The sequence below is a fragment of the Triturus cristatus genome, chromosome 9 (assembly GCF_964204655.1).
Source record: "Triturus cristatus chromosome 9, aTriCri1.1, whole genome shotgun sequence".
NCBI lineage: Eukaryota > Metazoa > Chordata > Amphibia > Caudata > Salamandridae > Triturus > Triturus cristatus.
Genome location: NC_140592.1, coordinates 165,744,048 through 165,764,725, shown reverse-complemented (window position 1 = coordinate 165,764,725; position 20,678 = coordinate 165,744,048). Strand labels below are relative to the sequence as shown.

The window sequence follows — 20,678 nt, the reverse complement described above, 5'->3', positions numbered from 1 at the left end:
GCCTCCGCAGCACAGAGAACATGGTGTCTCCTTGGATACTTTGCTGGAGCTTTGAGTTTGAGCATAGCTGTTGCTAGCTTGGGAGGGCCTCTGCAGCACAGAGAACATGGTGTCTCCTGGGACGCTCAGCTGCAGCTTTGAGTTTGAGCATAGCAGTTGCTAGCTTGGGAGGGCCTCCGCAGCATAAAGAACATGGTGTCTCCTTGGATACTTTGCTGCAGCTGTGAGTTTTAGCATAGCTGTTGCTAGCTTGGGAGGGCCTCCATAGCACAGAGAACATGGTGTCTCCTTGGATACTTTGCTGGAGCTGTGAGTTTTAGCATAGCTGTTGCTAGCTTGGGGGGGCCTCCACAGCACAGAGAACATGGTGTCTCCTTGGATACTTTGCTGCAGCTGTGAGTTTTAGCATAGCTGTTGCTAGCTTGGGAGGGCCTCCGCAGCACAGAGAACATGGTGTCTCCTTGGATACTTTGCTGCAGCTTTGAGTTTTAGCATAGCTGTTGCTAGCTTGGGAGGGCCTCTGCAACACAAAGAACATGGTGTCTCCTTGGATACTTTGCTGGAGCTGTGAGTTTTAGCATAGCTGTTGCCAGCTTGGGGGTCCTCTGCAGCATAGAGAACATGGTGTCTCCTGGGACGCTCAGCTGCAGCTTTGAGTTTGAGCTCTATAGTTTTAAGAAGGCTAGATTGCTTTGTTGGACGAATGGTCAGCGGTCTGCCACTCATTATGAAAGGTGATTCCATGTTGGGTGGGCCGGTGGGTGGCAGTGCAACGCAAATCAGACTATATATCTGGGTGAAGACAGGTTGGGGGCTGGGGCCTGGACAGAGAAAAGACTGAAACTGCAGTTGTAGAATGTCTATATAGCACCGTAGGACTGAGATTCATGAGCTGGAGAGAACTTCGGCCAGATATCAACGATTCCCCTTCCTACACTGCTCCCCTTGATTGACATAAGAGAAATAAATAGTTATTTTTTTTAACTGAACTCAGAGAGTTTTTAGGGGATACTGTAGGGGGAAGCCTAAAAGGAAGATGTTTGGGGTTTCCCTGACTGAGAAGGGACCAGGATAAAGAAGGTACGGCAACTTCTGGCGAAAGAACCGTGAGTGATGATGTAGTGCTGAAAGGAAAACTGGTGGGGGGGGGGGTGCACCTAGCACAATGATAATGAGTCAGAGATATAATTACTCATAAACTATGATGCAAAAAGGAAAGTACTGAATATACTGCAAGACTGACAGACTTCCAACTATAAAACTGGAAGAACTATAATAGACATTGTTGAATATGATCATTACCACAGAAGGATAAGAAATCATACACCACATAGAAATAGTAAAAATAAAATAGTTTAAGAACATGAATGTGGTCCTCAGCTAAAATATACATGTGGATGAAAAAGGAGATTGTCTGGTAGACCTTTGACTCAGAAGTGCTTCATTGGTTATAGATTGGTAAAGTATTTGAAAATTACAGGAGGAGCAATTGAAAAGCAGTTAAGTTTTTGCCATTTGGTAATTCTTCCTAAGAAGCTACGTGATTATGTTTAAAAAGATTTCATGGGGAAACCCAGGCTGTTCCAGTGTCAGAGTTCTTCAGTGAAGTGCTGAAGTGGCATAGATTGCTGTGATCCATCATAAGTACCATGATGGCATTCATCGTAAATACTTTAACATGACTGTGGCACAACCCGATTTCTTTAATATACATGCCAAAGCACAGGTCGAAGTACAGGCATTACAAATTGAAAAGTTACAGGAAACCTAATTACGCTGCATTTGAAAGGATCCTGCAAACTGTATTTATTAAAAAAAGGTAGTGAGATTAGCGAACAATCGAAAGGGGGTATCCCCAACAGCCGCCAGAAAGAAGTTGTGTTTCGAAGCAAAGCAGGACACACATTTTTAGCAAACCTCATAAACATTTAGAATAGGATTCCATGGTAATATCTTTCGAGGCAGGTGTTGGGATGAGATCAAGAGAAACAGTGAAACTCAGAGCAAGTCCTTTCAATTTTATCTAAAAAGTGAGCTTGGCTCCTGATTCTAAATATACAGCGGTTTTGAGAATTCGCATCCCAGATGCTAAGTACAACCCTCATCTCGCTGAGATGCAAAGGCTTCCGTTTAGTACTTTTAGTATGGTTTAGTAAAAGATGACTTATAGAAGTTACATGATTAGACTTAACATCATTTTGTTATCACAAAAGCAATTCCCACAAGGGCAATGGAGATTAGTGCAAACAATGTGTGGCATGCACTGGACCGGATGAGTCTGGTCCAGTTGACAATGATAGCTTCCATCCTATTCTCACTCAATGACAAAAAGGCCCTTAGCAGAGTGGAATGGCACTGCTCGAAAGCGGCTGGGTTTTTGACTGGCACCAATTTTCATCATGGGTTTCAGCTCTAAATGATCAAAATCAACACAGGGCATAGAGCATGGCAAGGTCTCCCTGAGGTTTGACATTCACATGCGCATGAGGCAAAAGTGCTTTCTGTTACATCTACTTTTTGCCCTTGCGAAAGGACTTTCGTTCAATGCTATTTGATGAAACGAAAGTTTTGTGATCATTTCGTGTGAAGAGTATTACTAAAAGTTATTGTTTACAGACAGTATTTTTCTGTATCTACCTCAGTCACTGTGGTGCTTACTTTAAGTGTGACAGTCTGTCAATATGTGTTGGTTACGGGTAACTCTTTTTTAAAAAAACTTGTTTTTATTTCTGAGTTTACAGCATCAGTACACTCGGTTATCATTTATGATGAAAAAGGGACGTTTTACCATCCTTTTGGTATTGAAACGGATTGATCACAATTAAACGCACCAGTTGAGTTTGTAAATGAAAATACAATACTTACTGACATATTTAAACACATGGGTAAACACTATCTGTTTAATTTCACACACTTCTATATAAAACCAAACAGGGTATGAGTCAATGAGATTTCCTCTTCCTGATATGGCTTCAAAGATTGCCTCCATTAAAATGAATCAAACCCTCTGTTTCAATTACTATCCATTCAGTAGAGGTCTCCAAGGCATTCTGTAAATAGGTAGAGTTCACATTTAATGCCTGAATACACCTTATAATTACTCACCGCATACTGGTTATACAAATAGTGAGGAGAATGTTCAGTTTCTTTAAGAAGTGAGGCTATATTCTATTCTACATTGCAGCATGATTTAGAGTTTTGGTTAACCACCTCCAGTTTGCCTAAAAATATCACTATGGATGGGTTGAAGATTGCCTTAACAACACTTCATAGAGTGACGGACTTTCTCTGAATGCCTTAGAGACAGTCGGTGAAGCAGGTTTGTGCTCATGCAGATTTTGGATCACTGTGAAGAATTTAGCAGATGGGCAAAACAAATGATATCGTTTCATCAGGGCCAGGCTCTTTGGCCAAGTTTTGAGGCCCAACATTGTGTTTTGAAGTCAATACCCACAGCTTTTAATGATGGGTAGCGTAAAAGAGATGATTTACCTGTTGGATTCAAGTTGTGCTCCATGGATCCAAACTCGTGACACAAAGCATAAATTACTGTAGAAAAATAAGAAAGACTAGGTTACAGTGCAATAGAAAGAGAGGGATGACTAATCAATGTAAGAATAGATATAAAAGACAGACTAAATAGAGAAGGGAAATATGAACACACAGACATAAAGAGAGGGAAAGGACTAATTGGATGTCAACTGGAGAAAGGACGAAGAATAATGCTGATGCCGACATAGATAGTGGACGTTACAGCTGAAGTAAAATGCCAGAAGACTCTCAGGGGAAAGATATATAGAAAAGAGGCGAAGACCAAAAAGGAACTGAAAAAGAGTTCGCCAACCCGAGACCTCGACAATAGATGGACTGCCACACAGATAATTCCCGGACAGGGAATGGGAAACTGAGGACACCTGGAGTGAAGAAGGGTAGTAACTACCCTCCCACAAAAGAAGTTTCTACTCCTACCACAGTCCAAGGACGGAGTGTGGCAAAATCAGGTGGTGGCCCTAATGGGGACGTTAGCATAAACGGAGAGAGGGCTCCGAAAAGAGAAGACACATGATTCCGCTCTAATTGAGAGCACTTTTCGAATGTTCTATAACTTGAGTTTGACCTTACATTCTTTAATTAAAAAAATTTGAACCTGAAAAAAAGTAAAGACTTTTGAGAGGAGGGTGGTAGGTACTCTGGAGGACATAAAGAAACTGTGGCAGGGTAATCATTTTGAACATGGCCACCCGTCCCATGATGGTGAGGGGCAGCTGTCTCCATCTATCCGAATCCTGCTTAAATTTGGTCAACATTCGCAGGAGGTTGTGTCTACGGCAAACCCCAGCGTGGGGTGTAAGATAAACACCAAGATATTCGAAGCCCTCTGTGGCTACTTGTAGGTACCCTGGTAGGGAAGGCCACTCCCCTATCAGTCCATGGCTGTACAATACTGATTTATGCCAGTTGATCTTATAGCCTGAGAACCGGCCATAGTTGTCAATTATTTGGAACAGGGTAGGAATCGTGGTGTTGGGTTCTGTCACAAATAGGAGAATGTCGTCCGCGTACAGGGATATCTTCTCCTCCTAGTTGTTGTCAGGAGTAACCCTGATGCCCTGCACCTCAGGGTGCTGTCTAATCATACATGGTAAGGGCTCCTACATCAAGGCGAACAGGAGTGGGGCAGGGAGAACCCCTGTCTTGTCCCACGACCAATAGGGAAACCTCTGGAGAGTCTGCCATTCACCCATAAAGCCTCTCTAGGGGAGTTGTATAATAATGCCACCCATTTTCTAAAGTTCAGGCTGAAACCAACTTGACCAAAGTGGAATCTAAAAAGAGCCAATTCACTGGGTTGAATGCTTTTTTTTAATTTAACGACTTTAAGGCATGTGGGGCGTTGCAGTCCTTGACTGCTATCAACCAGTTATGTATTCTGCGGAGATTCAATCGGGTGGCCCGACCGGGCATAAACCCAGATTGGTCACAGTAGATGAGGGTCGTTATTATGCGTAAAATCGCTTTGCCAAGATTGATGCTAGTATTTTGACATCTGTGTTAAATATGGAGATGGCGCAGTATGAGTCACACCTATTCCTTGGTTTACCATCCTTATGTATAGTCACTCTTGTGGCCGTCCGGAGGCTTAAGGGAAGGATACCCTCAATACATTTGTCTTGATAGAGGCCAAGCAGGTGGGGGCGCAGTAAGTCTATGCATCTTTTATAGAGCTCAGCGGGTATTCCGTTTGGGTCTTGGTTCTTCCCGGGTGCAGCCTAGCCACAGCCTCCCTCACTTCCGTGAGCATCAGGTCTCCATCCAGCCCTTTCATGGCATCATTACCCAGTCTGGGGGTTTGAATATCTTTTAGATAGTCATCGATAGCAGCTGAGAAACTAAGTTGTCTCATTCCATTGAATGCTTTATAGTATGTGGCGAATGCTGTCACTATCTGCGCATCAGTGGAGTGAGTAACACCCTGGTTGTCTATGATGGATCTTACCCATCTAGTCTCAGCTTTTGTCTTGCTCAACCAAGCCAGCAGTGTTCCTGCTTTGTCACCAACCTTGTAAAACTGCTGTAGTGTGGCTAGCCTCTGTTGTTTAGCAGCATCATGAGCCAGGTCACTGTATTCTAATCTAAGGACTTCTACTTCCTGGGTAGGCAATGGGTCTGGTATGGCTACGGCTTGTCTTTCCAGGGTGAGTATCCGGTATTCCTGCTGCTCTCGTTTCTCCCTGCCCTTTTTCTTCTCCCACGCTATATGTTTTTTGGCTCTGTCACGCAGTACCATTTTATAAGCCTCCCATAGTGTAACCCCAGATGCAACCGTGCCTTTGTTTTCAGTAAAGAAAATCTCAGTGTCGGTCCAGAGGCCGCGTATGATTGCACTATTTTGTAGGTCCCAGGAATTCAGTCTCCATGGTGTGTGTGGGTCCGGAGTCCTAGGTCCCGTATGTGCTCATAGTAGAGAGTGGTCTGCCAGTCCTCGAGGGAGGTAGTCAGTCCTACTTACCTCACCCAGTTTGCATGATGGTACAAAGACATAGTCTAACTTAGAGTAGACTTTATGTGCCCCCGAAAAATAGGAGTATTGCCTATCATGTGGATGTTGGTACCTCCATATATCCGTTAGTTCAAGTGTATCAGCAAAGCGCGCCAATGGGTAGTGCTTAACAACGTTCCATGGCTCTCTGAACGATCTAAGGAAGTGTGCATGACGTTGTTGAAATCATCCCCAATCACATGAAAGGATGTGGGGGTCTCTAGAAGGATATCCGTCACTTTGGTCAGCATAGGGGATTGTAGTCTGGGTAGTGCGTAGACACATACAAGCGTGTGCTCATGGCGACCCCAATTGTCCCTCACTACTACATAACTGCCATAGGGATCTGTCCATCTACGAGTGATTTCAAAGGGAGGTGACTTTTTTTTCAAAATCGCTACACCTTGTGACCCGAAGGTGTAACCTGCATGCACCAACACTACATATACCCCCCTCCCAAGAAATCCACACTGGGTTCCCTGTCGTTGGGTCTCCTGGAGCATCACCACATCTGGGTGTAGTCGTTTTATGTACTGTGTGACCAATTCCCTCTTTATCCTATCTCTAAGGCTGTTAACGTTCCACGTCAGGACCGAAAGGGGCCAATTTTCCACAGGGTTGACATGGGCCTGTTGAGCTCCTAAGGGATGCCACTACCTTGTGAACCAGCCTCATGAGGCCTTCTCTCCTCCTCCGCTGGACCCGTCCACCGGATTCTTTGCGACTAACAATAACATGAAAAACAAGAACCCCCTTTCTCTCTCAACCAACCCCCCACCCTAGCCCCCAAAACCTTCTTACAGCACATGAACCCATTGTCATAAAACAATAGTGCGCAAGAGGAGAAGGAGAGGTCTGTCGCCCACCCCACCCAGTTATCAAGGTGCGATGCACACAGTCACATACGACACGAAAACAAGCTAGAGAAACAAGGTCAGATCCCTATGGGATCTGATTAGCCATCTGGACACAAGTCCAGGTCAACAGGCTGTAGGAGTTCGGGACGTTGGTTTATACACCTACAACTCCTTTGGCCTCTATGTTATATATATATTTCCAAACCATGGTACAACGAAAACTTAAACACGGAATGCTGCAACCTTAGGGCAGCTGAACGCTCCCGGAAATCCAAACCCTCCTTGGAACAACTAAAACCCCTTAGAGTGTTAGGAGCTTCTATAACAAACAAATCAAGAGCGCCAAGGCAGACTATTTCAGACTCCAACTTGATCAAGCTGCAAACCGCCCCAAGAAACTTTTCGAACTGGTCAAACATCAATCAGTGGCAGGCCCAAACCACTCGGATTCCGGAGTCATCCCACCTTCTTGCGATGATCTTGCTGCTTTCTTCAGTGAGAAGTCAAGACTCATTACCATTGAACTTGCCTCTAAGAAGGCTCTACTGCCATCCCTTGACCTCTTAGATAAGTGCAAACCAATCAGTCTGATCTCTAAGAACAATGCGTTTTGGGGCACCTTTACCCCATTCAGTGAAAAATACATCAATAAGATTCTTCAGAACATCAATCCTTCGAACCACTTCAGTGACCCGTTGCCCCTGGCCATCTTCAAAGAAATTAAGAATGTACTCATCCCCACCTGGACAAGGATTGTAAATGCCTCTCTATCACAAGGCACGATCCCAGACTGCCTAAAAGTAGCTCAGGTGTCACCTATTCTAAAAAAGCCGAATGCAGATAAAACTGACCTAAAAGATTTCCGCCCTATCTCCAATATCCCTACACTAGCCAAACTACTGGAACAATGTGTACAATCCCAACTTTGTGCTCACACAGAGAATTTCCAACTACTAGACCAGCATCAATCCGGCTTTCGGAAGGGGCATAGTATCGAATCGGCTCTCACGCATGTTATGGATGACATTTTAAAAATGTTTGACCAAAATTGCTCCTGCCTCCTAATCCTCCTTGACCTCTCCTCCGCATTCAACACGGTTAATCACGACAACCTCCTATCCATTCTGAAGAACAGGATGGGTTTCTCGGGTATGGTGTTACAATGGTTCTCCTCCTTCCTACACCACCAATCACAAAGAGTCAAGGCAAACCACTCCCTCTCCCAGCCTTCTCCAGTACTCATGGGTGTCCCCCAAGGGTCTGCCCTATCTCCTATCCTCTTCAACCTTTTCTCGGAACCTCTGGCGAAATCACTAAATTCCTCGAACATTCTCTACCATATGTACGCGGATGACACACAACTTTATTTGAAAATCTCATCCCCGGATAACATCATCTCACTCAACACCACCCTTCAGGCCACACAAAATTGGTTAACTGAGAACCATCTATTGCTCAACATTTCCAAAACTGAATTCCTTCTCATCTCTCCCCCAAACCACATCCCCAAGCTAGACCTTTGGCTGAATCACCTCACTGCCTTCAACTGCACCTCCCTCATCATTGACTCAGCTAAATCTCTCGGAATCACCCTGGACAAGCACCTGAATATGAAAAATCATATCAGCAATGTCTGTAAGGGAGCTAACCACTTGATGAGGACCTTGAGGGACATCAAACCATTCCAGCCACAAAAGGATTTCAAGCAGGTGGTCCAAGCACTGGTCTTGCCGAGGCTAGACTACGGCAGTGCTACGCTCTGTGGCCTTCCCAAATACACCCTGGCTCCACTAAGGGCATCACTGAATGCCGCGGCCAGACTGGTCACAGGTACCAAACGAAATGAGCACGTATCCCCAGTCCTAAAATCTCTCAAATGGTTACCCTACAAAGCTCGAATTCAGCTAAAGATTGTCGTTCTGAGGCACAAAGCCCTGCATTTCAAAACTCCCAGGTACCTAGCACAAAAGCTTGAATTATCCTGTGGTGGGAGAGCCTCAAGAAGCGCTATCACTCTCCTCCTGAAACCACCCATCCTTAGGAAAAAGAGAACTTGTCTCCGAGCCTTCTCCGGAGCTGCCCCAAGGGTATGGAACTCTCTTCCACCAGAAGTACGCAGAATCTCATCAACGACCGCTTTCAAACTGGAAGCCAAAAGATTCCTAATGGACAAATTCCTTCCTTAATCTGGGCCAGGTCCACTGGCTCGAAATCATTGATCCTACAACTACTGTTCCATCATGTGATTCTGCTCCTCTTTACCGCATTGTGTTCTCCCCTCGTAACCCGCTATCATCTGTTTATTGTGTTTCTCTCCTTTGTGTCATTAGTTTGTGATTTTTGCGATTATTCATGTTGTGTATTCTTACTTGATGTCCTTCTTGGGTTTTGTTCTTCCTTACACCCTTTTTGTAAAGCGCTCTGATATCCTTCGGGATCTTGTTCACTCTATATAAAACTTTATACATAAATAAATATGTTCTTGCCCGTTCAAACGTTCTTGTGTTCCTGGTCTGGCAGGTCCCCCTGTAGCGGCGTCCAGCGGGTGTAGGCTTTCATCCCGGAGGACATTCTCGGACCCTCCGAGTCCGTGTGGACCTATCTGTGGCCCTGTTATCTCCTGCAGTCGGGGTCCCCTCCGTCTCAATGGGGAAGTTTACATTGCCAGACAGTCTAAGGCCCCTTCAGGGCATGAATAAATTCCACCTACAAATCAAAAGCTGGAACAAGACATCCACCTTACATTGCTCTTTCTCGGGTTTCCTGCCTACGACCTGGACCATTGATGTAGGGCATGGGTACTCACAAACATTTTCCCGGGGTCGCAAAGTTTGCTCTATGGTGTGACCGAGGGCCGCACTGATGCCAGCTGGGGTGTAAAGTGAGTGTAGGGAAAGCAAAGCATGTATATCTAGCAGCTGTCTTTACAAATGATGGTGTTCCTAAAGTTAAGGGCCTAATTACTTCCTTTCCATAACTGCAATTAACCTTTAAATAAGTGTTTGCTATGTATTTACATGTTAGTGCTGAGTCGAGTAAACGGTAGACCAGTGCTTCTGCTGCCCAGTGGGCCGCATGTAGAGGTCAGGAGGGCCGCATGCGGCCCCCGGGCCATACTTTGAGTATCAATGATGTAGGGCAAGATGCTCCCTTTACCAGTGCTTTTAATGGGCCGGTACTGTCCGGTGTGGAGTACCAGCACTTTTTTTTTTTTTGAGAGGGAGAGTACTGGCACTTCTCAAGACATACGTAATACTTTTAATTGGAGAGTACCGGCACTTATCAGAAACAAGCAGGTACTCTGGCACGGAGTACCTGCACTTCTATTTTCCCATTTCAACCACTTTACATCTTTTGGAGGCCGGATACAAATTCTTCTGCTGCTAGCCCGGATATACACAACCTAAAATGAAATCTGTTTCCCCCCAGCTCTCTCTTTGTATGCAGGGCCCACACTGTAAAAGTCTTTGTATACATTTTATGGTAATTAATTCCCGCTTGTCAAACAAATGCAATGAATCTGTTTTAGACAACTCTTGTAACTTGTTTGTTGATGTAAATATACTTATCCTCTTTCCAGACATGTCATGTGTAAAGCACTTTAGGATCTTTTCGGGTAATAGCGTTATGCAAAAAAAAAAACCCTAGTAAACCAAAATAACAAAAATAAATACATTAAATAAATACATATTAAAAACTACCTGTAATCTCTCCCTCCTGGCGCAATGCCTTCCTCTGCCATAAGCTGCCTCTTATTGTAATTGTATTTATATAGCCTGGGCTTCGTGCCCACCTCTTGTAAAAGTTCTGGGAAAGTGAAGTGCCCCTCTTTTGTGCTCTGGGTGGTACGTCCCTCAACAACACCCACACACGCACACGTTTTAAGGGCGTGCCCCTTATCACTGCAGCTGATCTCTTTCCCGTTCAGCTAGTCCTCCCCGCCCCCTCCCAACCCCGAGCGCCCGGATCTCCTGGCCACCTCACCACACAGGCACCCGTTGGTCCTCTCCACCTTCTTCTCCCGTGTTTCAGCAGTGCGCCGCTCCTAGACTCCCTAATACCCCCCCCCCCCCACACACACACACACACTTGCATTCATTCAATCAGTTTGCCCCTCTTTAGTTTTCTGACTTCGCCGGCCCCTACCCCCATTAACACACACAAGTACAAGCAGTGTGCCCATCTGGGGAATTCTAGCAGTGTGGCCCTCTTAGGCGCTCCTGGACACCTTGGCATCAAGGCCCACGGCCCTCGCCGCGCACACAACTTATGGCAGTGCCCTTCTTTGGTGGTATTTAACTCTCTTCCACTGGCCCATACAGAGCTAGCTTTAGGGCAATGCGACTGGTGCGGCCGCACTGGGTGCTGACCTGTGGAGGGGGCGCTGACCTCAGGAGATGGGGGTGGGGGGGGGGTGGCTGTGTTTAGCAATAAGTTATGCTTGGAGAGACGAGGGGCACTTTTGCCCGGTGGTAGTGAGAGCATCTGACAAGGCGGTCATTGTGTGTGGGGGGGGGGCACCAACAATGATCGTGGTACCGGGGCCGCCAGTGCTAAAGCCGGCCCTGGGCCAATAGTCCCCTTCTCATACACGAATTCTTGGGGGGGGGGGGGGGGCGGTGCCCCTTTTACTCCTAATGCGCTCCTTGTACGTTCCTCTTATCTCATAGCTCGGGAGTTCTGGCAGTGCGCCCCTCTGTTATGCTAAACAGCTTCCGGTCCCTCCTCCATTCCCATACACGAGTTGTGGCAATGTATGTGCTCCTTACTTTTAAAGTTCTCAGTCCCCTCCTCATTCGCTGTTTTTTGCAGTTTTATATAACAGGACTGGAAGGCATTGGAGCGCGTCACATGAGCACCAGCTACAGTACAAAAGGACACATTCATGTTTTGCAGGCATGGGGAGATTAAGTGATTTGCCCAGAATCACAGGACGTTGAGCTGAAGCCGAGACTCGCATCTGGCTCTCCAGCTCCAAAGCCGGCAGCCCTGGCATTTACGCCAGTTCTGGCAGTGTGCCCCTTACCACACACGAGTTATTAAAGTGTGCCACACAAACATACAAACGCACACGTTCTGGCGAAAAGTCATTATTTTGCACTGCTGGACTCCCTGCCCTTCCATACCTTAAAACACACACATACTCACGCGCGCACACACACTAGCCCTGGCAGCGTGCCCCTTTTTTTCCCCTCACTCCCTTCTCACTTACATACACACACACACACGTGTGCCACGGTTTGTGACACTATAACCCTGCACTCCATGTGCCTCTTCACCCCCCCAGACACCTGTCCCGGCAGAGTGTCTCTCTTCAGCTCCCTTTCTGTCTCACTTTGCACTCTTCTCCAGCACTCCCTGACGCACGCCGCTCTGCACTTCAGGCCCTCCCTCTCTCTTCACAAACACACACTGTCCCTCTTCAGCTCTGCCCCTATACACACACACGCGCACACAGTTCTGCCACTGCACTCCTGCACTCCCGGACGCACACACGCCGCTCTGCACTGCACTTCAGAACTCCCTCTCTTCACACGCACCCGGCCCCTCTTCAGCTCCACCGCTGCTGCCCCACTCCACGCACACATAGTTCTGCCGCTGTACTCCAGCCCTCGCTGCCCCTTCCTTTATTCCCCACACACACCGGTGCTGACAGTGCGTCCCTCTTCAGCGCTCCTGCCCTTCCCTCACGCACACACAGACATCAGTCCTGGCAGCTCGCCCCTCTCTCTTCACACACACACACACACACACCCTGTCCCTCCAACTCCACCGCTGCCTGCCCCACTCCACACACACAGTTCTGCCACTGGACTCCAGCCCTCGCTGCCCTTTCCTTTATTCCCACACACACAGGGGGCGGCAGAGCGCCCCTCTTCGGCGCTCCTGCCCCCCCCCCCTCACACACACACACAGACATCAGTTCTGGCAGCTCGCCCCTCTCTCTTCACACACACACACACCCTGTCCCTCCAGCTCCACCGCTGCCTGCCCCGCTCCACACACGCACACACAGTTCTGCCGCTGGACTCCAGCCCTCGCCGCCCCATTCCCACACACACCGGTGGCGGCAGAGCGCCCCTCTTCGGCGCTCCTGCCCTCCCCCCTTGCCCCCCCCCCCTCACACGCACAGACATCAGTCCTGGCAGCTCGCCCCTCGCTCTCCTGCTCCCTGCGCCGGTGGGCGGGCGCGCAGGCTGGGAGCTGCAGTGTTGTGTTTCACTGGCTGGGCTCGGCGGCTGCCCGCTTCCTGCCTGGCTGACACAGCGCTTCGCCGCGGCAATGCTTCCAGACAGGAGCTAGGGCTGCTCGCTGCCTGCTTCGGAGGGGGGGCACGTTTACCCTGGAGGTTTGCGTTTGAAGAGAGTCCACTGTGACCTCCGAGGCCTCCGCGGAGGGAGCCGCGATGGTGGCCAAGGATTACCCCTTCTACCTCACGGTGAAGAGAGCCAACTGTGCCCTGGAGGTGCAAACGGTCATCAGCCCCCCGAGAGAGACCGAGGTAAGCCCCCGCACGTGCCCGCTGTCCGGCCGCCTCCTGCTCCCGTGAAAGGTGCTGTTGACACATGCAATGTAGGAGGCAGTAAAGCTGTGAAGTAGAGGTCTTTCTTATCTCTGACAAGGTGTTCGGGCCCTTCCCCGAACTTAAGCAGACTTTGTTGACTTTACGCCCGCAGTGCGACCTGTAAATCTAGTCTAGTGGAGGCGCGCGAGGGGGGAGAGTTAATGTTCCTCTCATCGTTCGATATGTTCACCAGTGGCATCGGACACCACAGCGCAGATCCAACCCCACACTTCTCTTCACATGCACTGGACAGGGCAGGGTATTTTTTTTTGTTTTACTGAAAATGAGTGCACCGGGCACATTTAGCCTCCATTCTTCCCGGGTCGGTAAACGGAACATCGGTAGATTGGACATTAATAACTTACAACACTTGGAAATGTCTGGTTTGCTGAATTGACCACCATTGCAAAACAGGTTATAACGACCAGTCTGTGTAAAGCACAACTTACCGCCCGCCACACGTGCATCAACAGTTGCATATAGGCTTTTGCCCTCACTGACACATGCAAGGCATAATTTGCACCTACCAGTGCTATAAACGACATTTAATGTTTTTATTGATCAGTACAAAATTGCCCTGCAGTCGTGCGCGTGTATCTGTAACCCGATCCCCGATCTGTGGAGGAACAAAACCCGAAGAGAGACGGCCAGAACGGGAGTGCGCTGGGCAGCAGCTTGTTTAGTGCGACTATTTCCGATTCTGCCGGCTGCGCTCCTGTTTTATCCGTTTCACGACTATGTGTTAGTCTGTGTGTTTTTTCTAAGTTTGATTGTGGCTGAGAGTCAAGAATTCGTTTTATTACTCTTGTATGAGAAGTTTGTCTAATATAGCGCTGCATGTGGACTAGGGCTGCTTGTTCAGTGGCAGCACGTTGTATTTAAATTCGTGCAAGTTTCATTTCCAACATTCATTCCAGTGTTTCAAAGACGTTGGTTATATTTTCACACATTCCCTCCAGATTTTAGAGCCGAGTCTGGCATGTGTAGTTTGCCCGTCCCGGAAACTCCATTCGATTTGGCAGGGCCCGCGTGTTTGCAAACATGATCATGGTGTGGTTGGGTTTCACGGGAGTCTTTGAGACCACCTATAGCTGTGTACGGCCCTAAAAGTACGGCTTAAAATAATGCCTTCCAGATTGCAAAGTTGTTCTTCAGTAGGGCTTTGTCGTGAACTTGCCTTTTTAAGTCATACGTGCATTGTGTATATTCTTGTATGTATGTGTCCCAAAAAACGGTGAATGTAAGAATGCCAGCGAAGAGAAAGCTTGCTCCGCAGCCTGTGTGGGTGTCAGGGGGCTGGAAGTGCTTGACGCTGGTAGGTGAAAGAGTTCACGCGGAGAGGGCAAGAGAGGGCATCATACCCATTAGTAGTTTTCATTGGTTCTTGAAAGTGCAGTCTGACCGGTGATGTCAAACCCCGAAAAGGATATGTAATGCAAAAAACCACTGACGGCAGATTACCACCTTCATGGTAAATGTAAACGTGCATGTCATGACATGACGATGCCCTTTGCTGCTTTCTCTTTTTTGTTGTACCTCTGAACCAACCGTGGTCTTTTGCATAGTTTACTTGCGGACATGTGTGACATTGGGCACATGGCTATGAAGACTTCAACTGTCTTTAACTCAAGGTGTATACAAGGTGTACAAGTGTATACAAGGTGGACAAGTGTATACAAGGTGGACAAGTGTATACAAGGTGGACAAGTGTATACAAGGTGGACAAGTGTATACAAGGTGGACAAGTGTATACAAGGTGGACAGGTGTATACAAGGTGGACAAGTGTATACAAGGTGGACAGGTGTATACAAGGTGGACAAGTGTATACAAGGTGTACAAGTGTATACAAGGTTCTCCATTCTGATGTTTGTTGCAGTTTCTCTAAGGCGCGCAATAAGTGTCTTCCCACCTGTGTATTGCTGCCTCTGATCCCCCTGGGTTCAATACACATCCGTGATTTGTAATTACACTTGGTTCATCGTGTTAGTGGGGTTTGTGCCCTGTTTATGTCAACCACAGCCAGGACAGCAGGATTGGCTGGTCCTGTGGGGCCTTCAGCTGTTGAGGAAGGTAATTGTCCAGGGCATTTCTGCCCCCTGATCATACCAAGTGGCAGACGGGGCTGGGGTTGTGACACTCCATCCGTCATATCACTAATGGTCAGAGTGGTTCTCATGCCAAGATACTGACCAACTCTTCTAGCCATTTAGGACACGCTCACTTAAAACCACCAGGGACGGCTCCTGTGAGGGCCCAAGAGGTCGAGTGCGGGTCCTTGTGTGGACTAGGGTAGATAATGTCCGCTCCCATTCTGCACATGCCTCCGCTCCACACTGTTTCCATATTCCAGGCCTCTACACAAGGACCCCACTCAGAGCCCATTCGGACTAGGAAGGAAATTGAGAAAAGACATATGTGAGGGGACACATCAAGTCCCTTCTCACACAGTCACAAAATGTGTCCTCACGCCCCTCCCCCAAACATGCCCCTCCTACCCTCAAAGGAGAGAGCTTGAGACCCAACTTTTGTTCTGGTTAGAGACTAACCCTGGGCGGACAACTACACTACGCTCGTGTAGTTTGTGCTACTTCACGCTACGCGAATTGCACGTAGAACAGTGCAAAAACGCGTAGCGTAGTTGGCATTTTTTGCTCGCTCGCCGTCTTCAACGTCAAGTTGGCGACCGCGAGCGAGCAAAGTGACATCCCGGCGAGACTTTTTCCTCGTTCGCGATCTGCAACATCAAGTTGCCGATCACGAGCGTGGAAAATAAACCTCCCGGCGAGATTCTCAACGCGGGAGGGTCAGGTTTCTCATTGCGAGTGGTCGCGTATGCTCGCAACCGCTCACGATGAGAAACTACCAGTCCGCGTTGAGAAAGCTGCCGCTCGAGTAAAAATCTACTTGAGCGGCAGAAAACGACAGCTTGCACTGTGCAAGATGCCGTTTTCTTTATTATTTTTTTTTTTTGGGGTACATTTTTATTCAGCAGTGTCAGATTTCTAAAAATTTACATAAGAGCCACATTTTATACAGATCAAAACAAACATAATTTCACAACTTTTTGATCATTTGTCGCTATTCACAGCCACTCTGTTACCGGTGCCCATAGTTGCTCCCCAAATTGCTTTCTTCTATGACCCTTCAGTTTATAGAGTGCCGATTCCATATGATACAGGGCAAGGATACTAGACCTCCATTCAGAAAAAAGGGGTGGATCCGGGGTAACCAGTTTGAGGTTATACAAAGGCGCATCACAGCCATACATAAGAATAAAAAACCCCTTTGTGATGCTGGCCTTCTACTATTTAATATATCAAAATCAATACCAAACAGGACTAGGCCCAGATTAAGAAATACCGCTAGTTCTAAAGAGGAATTCAGAAAAGATTGCAGTTCACCAAGGAAGGGGGCCAGTGACGAACACAGAAAAAACATGTGTGCAGCATCCGCTGGGCTCTCACCACACCGCCGGCATTTATCCCCCCTTCCCGTCTTCCATTTTGCGATCTTGGCTGGAGTATAATAAAGATCAAAAATTGACATGAAGCACTGACTCTTTAAGCACCCAGAAAACAGAATAGAGCTTGCCAGCTCTAAAGACTCCTGCAAATCTATATTCTGAATCCCAAGCCTTCTTTTCCATTTTAATTCCTGCATTGGGAGGTCGTCTTGCTGTCCACGAATAACTTCTTTACATAATTGTGACAGGTTCCCCAGATGCCGTTTTCAATGATTGCACAGTGCAAACAAGCATCCGGCACTGTGCAATCATCGCAAACAGCGCACTACGCAGTTCGCGTAGTGCTACGCGTATCTCGCGTAGTGCGAAGTGCACTTTGCGTAGCTACACGTAGCGCTACTACGCGAACTACACCCAGGGTTATTAGAGACTGCAAACATCTCAGGCCAAAGTGTATTTATACTTTATAAACAAACTTAAGAAAATATTTAGTCACAGCACACTCCAACATTTTTACATGACTTTACATTCTTTCATATGTTTTAACAGTCAGCTATACATCGAGTCACCTAACACCTCTACCACCCCAGCAGCTAGTTTTTGTGAGCTAATGGTTGGACTTTCCGCAGATCACCCGTGCCCATCTCGGGGTTTTCACTCTTGTGTGAAAAATCCTTGAGCCTCTCGTAAATACTGCTCCTGTGAGGTAGAGGATCTTAACTCAATCAATAAGACCTGCTTACCCCATAGCGCTCACGCCTCTGGTACCACCTGCACTCATCAGAGAGCCAGCCTTTGCAACCGGGCCATGCCTTGGTCCCTTGGCATGGACGGCGCTCTAACCCCCTGAGGGCCTGTGTCCCAAAAGCACCACTGCGGAAGCGGCCATCCCAGCCTCTCCACTGGCAGCTTCTCCACAGAATGCTGCAAGCACACCCCATTGAGGTCCCGCTGACACTGTTCTTATGTGTGTATTACTTAGTGACTTGCAAGGGTGACCTGAAAATCCCTGCCAACCATGAACTCCCACCGCCCCAATACAACAAAGCCAACTGCAGTACTTCCCATCGTAGCGGCAGTGGTGGCCGGCATGGGTCGCGGGTGGCTGGGAAGGGGGGTGTCACGGGGGGAGAGGAGTCGCGGTGGCGGGGTCACGCTGGGGGGAGGGAATGAGTGCGCAATACATTAAAAAAAAAACATACCTTGCCGTCAGTCCCGCATCCTTGCCCTCCTCGTCTTCGAACAGGAAGCACAGTCAGGCCCCACTGACCAATCACAACACAGTGTTGTGATTGGTAAGCACCCAGGCTCCCCTGACCAATCACAACACTGCAATGCATTGTTGTGATTGGTCTGAGCGCCATAACACGGCTTTCAGCTAGGGGCTTGAGGGGTGGGCATGTTCTCCATGCAGGCTGTAATGCACCCTGCATTGAGAACAGGGAAAGTGGACTTGACAGGTTTGGGCAGCCCGGGAGGGCCGACCAAGCAGTCATTGCGCACTTAGGAGTGGGCAAACTATTCCTCCCCTGCCCTGCTCGGACAGCAGAGCAGCCCTGCCCGCCTACCAAGCAGCACGAAGCATAAAATGATAATAACGCAAAGTTATTATCATTTTATGTTTCGTGCCTTGCACTGCTCAAAAGCAGTGGGGTGACGCTCTTCCGCTATAGCGGTGGGACCGACACAGTGTAGCGCGGCAATCGTGAGACCCGAGATATCTCTGGGCCCGCAATAACTCTGTGCGGCGGGCCATTCCCCTTGAACATGGGAAATCTTCTTGAGGCCCGCCACATTGGAAATTGGGGCAATCGTCTTGCTAGAATAAAGATCCCATCATGACCTGCCCGTTCAATTGCATTTCAAGTGTATTCATAGTTTTATGACGAGCCATCAATGTCACTGTTATGCTGGGTTCTCCTTTATCTTCAATGTGGTTGGACTTTTTAGTCCAGCCTGCTCCCATTCCGAATAATATACTCCTGTGAGGGTATTTAAGGCAGAGGGCAATCCTGACACCATTATGGTACCAAAGGTGCTATTTTCCAATCTTTGTCATTCTCAACTCTTTCTTGACCCTTTACTTTGTTGGCAATTTGAGAAGAAGTTTGGCACTTCGCTTCCCATGGTAGAGGCCCGCCTCTAACCCTCAGTCATGCTAATCAAAGTCAAGGTCCAGTCCTCCAGTATGAGGCATGCCACTCTCATGATCCTCTGAAAGTGGCCCGCACATGTGCGGAAGTAGTTGTATTTAGATGAGGAAAACTCTAACAATAGTGTGAGATGTGGAGCTTTCATCCTCATCTTCTCTTGATGACTCCTCTGCCACACTACGCGGGCAACCGGTGCACGCATTGTTCATTCTAACCCTATGTCCTCTTTTCTGAGGCTGCCATCTAGGGTCTTCATTCATTCCCATCCAAGTAACAAGCCAATTGTGCTTTTGTAAAGCCCCCCACAGTTTGTGAAATCCTTCTGGTAGCAATCCTTTTGAGAAGATCACCTGACCGATGGGCGAGGATGCTCTTGATCTCTGTTCGGTATGTCCACTTCCTTATTTAACACCTCCATCTCATGAAAGGATGATTTGTAAGTATGATGTCCCTAAAGGCCACTGTACTATGCCGTTCTCCCACCGATTGGTCAGTCTTTTGTGATCCGCCGCCAGTCAGGGCAACACATTGGCTGCCGTTGAATTTTCTTTACTAGTCAGAGACTCGAAAGGGATGCATGCATTGGATAGCAAAATGTACCTTTCAAGAAGTATAGCTGTCAAGAAGTATAGCCCTCACGCAGATACACTTTGCCACCTCCCCATGCTGCCATCGCGTACGGTGAGCGGAAATGATGCGTTCCTTGATCTGATGCAAGAGCGGGTAAAATGACATTTGTCATATACCACCACTGTCTCGGACTTTTAAAAACAAAGCTGTCCCTTTCATAGTGTTTAATGTCAGTAAATGGTGATCAGTTTCTGCCTCTAGCTGTAGTACCCTTGCTACTTCCTCATCCAGTGGGCAACTCAAGTGCATCTTTTCGCACATGCAGACCCTGGCTGGGGCAAGCATCCTGGTTAGACCCACGCCTAAAGAGGGATCATCCAGTGAAAAAAAAAGTCTATTTATCCAAAAAAATACCACGTTTCCATGTACTGATCACTTTGTATTTTTTGTCCTCTGGTCCATACATTTATGCATAACTTTTATCATGCCCCCAATTTGTATTTACTGTACATCCTCCTTTATTGCAAAGCTGAGGCCTGTGGTAACTCGGCTGAAATTTCTTGAAAGTACGTAGAAAAGACAAAGAATTTCAGTTTTTGTAAGTTTAATGTCTTGTTGCTGTCATCTGTGTGACCTATGGCCCATGTGCTTCAATCGAGGCCAGGCCATCTCTGCATCTCATCCTTCCAAGGACCAAAACATGACCACCTCTAAATCGGGTAATAGTAAAACCGGGCATTTATTGTGCTTGGAATCGGTAAATGGGTTTTAAAGCGCTATAAGAAAAGTTGTTATTATTGCTACTTCTATCATAAATAATAATCATTATAATAGAAATTAACGATTTGTTCTGTGTCTTTGTACTAAAACCCGATGCTTCCCAAACGTTAATCATCTTTTCAAGGGTGTAATTGATCATCTCGTGGGCAAGGGAACCACATCTGCTATTCACTGTTGGAAACAGGATATCATCTTAAATCTAAAATGTTTGGAAGATGCTGTATCATTTTTAGTCCCATCCAGTGTGTG

General features: G+C 47.4%; 1 protein-coding gene across 3 annotated transcripts in view; it reads left to right on the top strand.

Moving 5' to 3' along the window:
• Positions 1 to 20,678, top strand: part of ARHGEF3 (Rho guanine nucleotide exchange factor 3) — an 898,185-nt gene that overhangs the window by 717,066 nt on the left and 160,441 nt on the right. The window contains exon 1 of one of the 3 annotated variants that reach the window (XM_085624663.1): positions 13,131 to 13,399. The exons of the other annotated variants lie outside the window; for them this stretch is intronic. Coding sequence (XP_085480789.1) covers positions 13,304 to 13,399 — 96 coding nt within the window. The 5' untranslated portion in view covers positions 13,131 to 13,303. Of the gene's footprint in view, positions 1 to 13,130; positions 13,400 to 20,678 lie in introns of those variants that run through there. 3 annotated transcript variants of the gene reach the window in all.